General features: G+C 43.1%; 1 protein-coding gene across 2 annotated transcripts in view; it reads right to left on the bottom strand.

The window, feature by feature from the left end:
* Positions 1-950: 950 nt before the first annotated feature.
* The window catches only part of ldlrap1a (low density lipoprotein receptor adaptor protein 1a), a 46953-nt gene continuing 42189 nt past the window's right edge, over positions 951-5714 (bottom strand). Inside the window, exons 9-10 of one of the 2 annotated variants that reach the window (XM_065018045.1) lie at positions 4988-5019; positions 2571-2716 (exon numbers count right to left, since the gene is read on the bottom strand). In XM_065018045.1, coding sequence (XP_064874117.1) covers positions 2670-2716; positions 4988-5019 — 79 coding nt within the window. In that variant the 3' untranslated portion in view covers positions 2571-2669. Of the gene's footprint in view, positions 2717-4987; positions 5020-5714 lie in introns of both variants that reach the window. The other variant, XM_065018044.1, reaches the window with a different exon arrangement.

Below are 5714 nucleotides of genomic sequence, written 5' to 3'. Positions count from 1 at the left end.
AGTTAAACTGTATGTGTAATGATATAGCATCGACTAGCTTTAAACTGTATGAGTAATGATATAGCATTAGCAGCGACTAGCTTTAAACTGTATGTGTAATGATATAGCATTAGCAGCGACTAGAGTTAAACTGTATGTGTAATGATATATAGCATCGACTAGCTTTAAACTGTATGTGTAATGATATAGCATTAGCAGCGACTAGAGTTAAACTGTATGTGTAATGATATAGCATCGACTAGCTTTAAACTGTATGTGTAATGATATAGCATTAGCAGCGACTAGGTTTAAACTGTATGTGTAATGATATAGCATTAGCAGCGACTAGGTTTAAACTGTATGAGTAATGATATAGCATTAGCAGCGACTAGCTTTAAACTGTATGTGTAATGATATAGCATTAGTTAAAACAGTAATGACTAGACTAGCTTTAAACTGTATGAGTAATGATATAGCATTAGCAGCGACTAGGTTTAAACTGTATGTGTAATGATATAGCATTAGCAGCGACTAGGTTTAAACTGTATGAGTAATGATATAGCATTAGCAGCGACTAGCTTTAAACTGTATGTGTTATGATATAGCATTAGCAGCGACTAGGTTTAAACTGTATGAGTAATGATATAGCATTAGCAGCGACTAGGTTTAAACTGTATGAGTAATGATATAGCATTAGCAGCGACTAGGTTTAAACTGTATGTGTAATGATATAGCATTAGCAGCGACTAGGTTTACAACGTTCCGGTAACTATTCAAGTTTTTTCTTCCTCCCAGAAATCCCGATGTGGAGGATTCCCTGAACAAGCAGGATATTCCGGAATATTCCAAACGAGGATTTCTGAAAAAAAACCTGGGGAATTTACAACTCTGTCATTAACCCTCTCCTCTGTCAGTTTTGTGTTATGAAACAGAAAACATCCTTTTCCTACTAGAAGAAGACCAAACAACTGTTTAATTTCATATACATAACAAACAATTTTTTATTTATTTAAAGTTCAGCTGGTACACAGTATTACATGGGGCATTGGTCCATTGGACATAAGGGTAGAGAGAACAAGGTGAAACTGGTCAGAAAGGAATTTACTACAGTACATCACTTTCCTGGGTCACGTTAAGTAGGCAGGCACAAAACAGAAGAAATAGTTTCGAACAAGTTGGAAAGAAATTCAGGGAGTACCTCTTTTTTCAAACGTGCTTTCTCCTGTTTCATGACAACTGAACCAGACTCTAGTATGTAAAAGAATGCCCAATATAACCACAGAACGTAAGGAGTACCGAAATGTATTGTCTTGCTTGGTCTTTATGGTACCGAGAGTATTTATGTTCAATACTATATATATCTTATATATAATACATATTTACTGTGACAGATGAAGACTGGTTTAACTCCAAATCTCAAAACTGGGTGGCTCGAGCTCTGAATGCTGATTGGCTGACAGCCGTGGTATATCAGACTGTATACCACGGCTGTGTCCAGGCACTCCGCGTCACATCGTGCCTAAGAACAGCCCTTAGACGTGTTATATTGGGCATATACCACACCTCCTCTGGCTTTATGGCTTAAATATACATCTGACAATCACACATCTCATGATGCAGGATTATAACCAACACAAAATACACACACATAGAAAAAATAATACTGATTAGAGTCCAAATAGTACTACTATCTACTACTGCAGTAAATGAAAGAACAAAGTTAACCAAACAATGTAGGCTGACACACAGAGCGGTATATTTGAGCAATAAGGCCAGGGGGTATATGGCCAATATACCACAGCGAAGGGCTGTTCTTATGTACGCGACGGAATTTGGAGTGCCTGTATACAGCCCTTAGCCGTGGTATATTGGCCATATATCACAAAAGCCCTGAGGTGCCTTATTGCTATTATAAAACTGGTTACCAAGGTAATTAGAGCAGTAAAAATACATGTTTTCTTAAACCCGTGGTATACGGTTTGATATACCACGGCTTTCAGCCAATCAGCATTCAGGGCTTGAAGCACCCAGTTTATAAAAATATATAGGGTACCAAATCAAATCCTTAGCGTCTACCCAAAATCCCTAGCGTCTACCCATAATCCCTAGCGTCTACCCATAATCCCTAGCATCTACCCATAGACTCTTCCTGGCGACCCCATGTATATCTACAATATGATAGAATCTCAACCAAAGCTCTGACCCTATTCAGTCCTTTCAGATCTATAAGGGGGAGGGAGTCAACTAGGGAATAAGGACAGAGGCAAGGGATCGGTTTGGAATGGAACCAAAGTCAACTCTATTCAGTCCTTTCAGATCTATAAGGGAGAGGGAGTCAACTAGGGAACAAGGACAGAGGCAAGGGATCGGTTTGGAATGGAACCAAAGGCTACTCTTCTATGGCCCAATCCCAAATCGACCCCTAGACCCTGTGTCCTGGTGGAGATCTGAGAGGACTTGACAGGTGCACACAATATAGTATAGTTCCAGCATAGGGCCTAGCGGTTGATTTGGGATTGGGCCAAAGACTCAAAAGGCTGTGCCTCTTGGTCGCCCTCTCGTGGTCGATCAGAAGCCAAAGAAGTCGTTCCCATTGGTGGTATTATTGTTTGATGTGTTCTTATTGGTCCTGTTCTTGTTGGGTGTGTTCCCATTGGCCCAGTCCGGTTCTATCAGCCAATCCTGAGGGGTCACCCCAATGTCCAAGACCTGGGGGTTAGTACGGGATACCGCCAGTCTGGAGGGGGGAGAGATGGGAAGGGAGAAGGATTATCGATTGGAGCAAGGGATGTGGAGAGGGGGGGAGAGAGAGAGAGAGGGGAGAGAGAGAGAGAGAGAGAGAGAGAGAGAGAGAGAGAGAGAGAGAGAGAGAGAGAGAGAGAGAGAGGATGGAAAGAGAGAGGATGGAGAGAGAGAGAAGAAAGAGGGGTGGGGAGAGAGAGAGAGAAGAGCGAGGAAGAAGAGAGAAGAGAGTGGGGTGAGGAGAGATAGAGAACAGAAGAGAGAGGGGTGGGGAGAGGGGGAAATATGGAAGAGAGAGGAAGAAGAGAGAGAAGAGAAGAGAGAGGGGTGGGGAGAGGGGGAGATAGAGAGAGGAAGAGAAGAGAAGAGAAGAGAGAGGGGTGGGGAGAGGGGGAGATAGAGAAGAGAAGAGAAGAGAGAGGGGTGGGGAGAGGGGGAGATAGAGAAGAGAAGAGAAGAGAAGAGAAGAGAGAGGGGTGGGAGGAGAGGGGGAGATAGAGAAGAGAAGAGAAGAGAAGAGAAGAGAGAGGGGTGGGGAGAGGGGGAGATGGAGAAGAGAAGAGAAGAGAAGAGAAGAGAAGAGAGAAGAGAAGAGAAGAGAAGAGAAGAGAAGAGAAGAGAAGAGAGGAGAAGAGAGAAGAGAAGAGAAGAGAGAGGGTGGGGAGAGGGGGAGATGGAGAAGAGAAGAGAAGAGAAGAGAAGAGAAGAGAAGAGAAGAGAAGAGAAGAGAAGAGAGAGGGGAGACTGAAGGTGAAAGAATCTGAGGTGGGGTTAGAGAGGGAGAAAACATTTCTTTGAGAACTACAACATTAAGAGGCAATGTGTGAAGAAAACACACATTGAGGGATGGATTGCAGATGATTCAACGCCCCACGACTTTGATATCAATTGATTTGACATCATTAGCTTATGTTATTAGCATTTTGCCATTATTTTTGGTATCTTGTTGGTTATTCAGTGTTTTTTACAACAATGAAACATTATTTAGCGGGTATTTAGGTAGAAAGGACTGTGTGTATTCAGTCTGCCTTCGTGTCAGTCTTTTTTGTTGTTGTGTGTCAGTCAACGCAATCTAACGTTTTTTGGGGGCACTTCAGAAACAATAACACAAAGCTAAAACCTCCCTACTGAAAGAGAGAGGACACACCCTAGTCTGTTACTCTCCCCTGATCTAAGGGTTTATGTCCAGTAGTTTGTATCCTACTGAAAGGGAGAGTCTGTAGTCTGTTACTCTCCCCTGATATAAAGGTTTATGTCCAGTAGTTTGTATCCTACTGAAAGGGAGAGGACACACCCTAGTCTGTTACTCTCCCCTGAACTAAGGAGGACACACCCTAGTATGTTACTCTCCCCTGATATAAGGAGAGGACACACCCTAGTCTGTTACTCTCCTCTGAACTAAGGGTTTATGTCCAGTAGTTTATATCCTACTGAAAGGGAGAGGACACACCCTAGTCTGTTACTCTCCCCTGATCTAAGGGTTTATGTCCAGTAGTTTATATCCTACTGAAAGGGAGAGGACACACCCTAGTCTGTTACTCTCCCCTGATCTAAGGGTTTATGTCCAGTAGTTTATATCCTACTGAAAGGGAGAGGACACACCCTAGTCTGTTACTCTCCCCTGATCTAAGGGTTTATGTCCAGTAGTTTATATCCTACTGAAAGGGAGAGGACACACCCTAGTCTGTTACTCTCCCCTGAACTAAGGAGAGGACACACCCTAGTCTGTTACTCTCCCCTGATCTAAAGGTTTATGTCCAGTAGTTTGTATCCTAATGAAAGAGAGAGGACACACCCTAGCCTGTTACTCTCCCCTGATCTAAGGGTTTATGTCCAGTAGTTTGTGTCCTAACTGAGGAATGACAGTATGCATAAACCCACAGGACTGTGTGAATTAAAACACAATTACAACACTGATGCATTCTGGGTAATAAACTGAGTGATTCTAAACCCCATCTAACCCCTGCCGTGCTCCACCATAGCGGACCAGCAGAACTTGAATGATCCCAATCAGATGTGAACTGATGCTGTACGTACGAACAACAGTGGGTCCTACACATGTATATATACATGGAGCAATGGTATACTGGGTCTGATAGGAGTTGAGACACACAGGAAGTTACTGAACATCAACACAGTCACAAAACATGAATGGAAGGGGTCAGAACATACACAGAAGGCTGTTACTGGTAGCACAAGGAGTGTTTATGGTTGGGTCAGTAGACTGGATTATGATTGTGTTGGTTAGGTTAAGAGCACGGTTTACCTGGAGACGACTCATAGGTATTCAGCCTGGGGCTGGAGAGACAACAAACGGGGCAGGGTTAAGGAGGGGCGGTGGAGCTGCTCTCTCTGTCTGTCTCTCTCTCTCTCTCTCTCTCTCTCTCTCTCTGTCTCTATGTCTCTCTCTCTATCTGTCTCTCTCTCTCTCTCTCTCTCAAGCATTTCGCTACAGTCGCATTAACATCTGCTAACCATGTGTATGTGACAAATAAAATTTGATTTGATCTCTGTCTCTCTCTCTCTATCTGTCTCTATGTCTCTCTCTCTCTGTCTCTATGTCTCTCTCTCTCTCTATGTCTCTCTCTCTCTCTGTCTCTATCTGTCTCTATGTCTCTCTATCTGTCTCTCTATCTGTCTCTATGTCTCTGTCTCTCTATCTGTCTCTATCTGTCTCTATGTCTCTGTCTCTCTGTCTCTCTCTCTCTGTGTCTCTCTCTCTCTATCTGTCTCTATGTCTCTCTCTCTCTATCTCTCTCTCTGTCTCTATGTCTCTCTCTCTCTATCTGTCTCTCTCTCTCTGTCTCTATGTCTCTCTCTCTCTATCTGTCTCTCTCTGTCTCTATGTCTCTCTCTCTCTATCTGTCTCTCTCTGTCTCTCTCTCTCTCTATCTGTCTCTCTCTCTCTATCTGTCTCTCTCTCTCTCTGTCTCTATGTCTCTCTATCTGTCTCTATGTCTCTGTCTCTCTATCTGTCTCTATCTGTCTCTCTA

The sequence above is a fragment of the Oncorhynchus nerka genome, linkage group LG4 (assembly GCF_034236695.1).
Source record: "Oncorhynchus nerka isolate Pitt River linkage group LG4, Oner_Uvic_2.0, whole genome shotgun sequence".
Classification (NCBI taxonomy): domain Eukaryota; kingdom Metazoa; phylum Chordata; class Actinopteri; order Salmoniformes; family Salmonidae; genus Oncorhynchus; species Oncorhynchus nerka.
The sequence above is the reverse complement of the archived record's forward strand: the minus strand, read 5'-3'. Positions and strand labels throughout refer to the sequence as shown.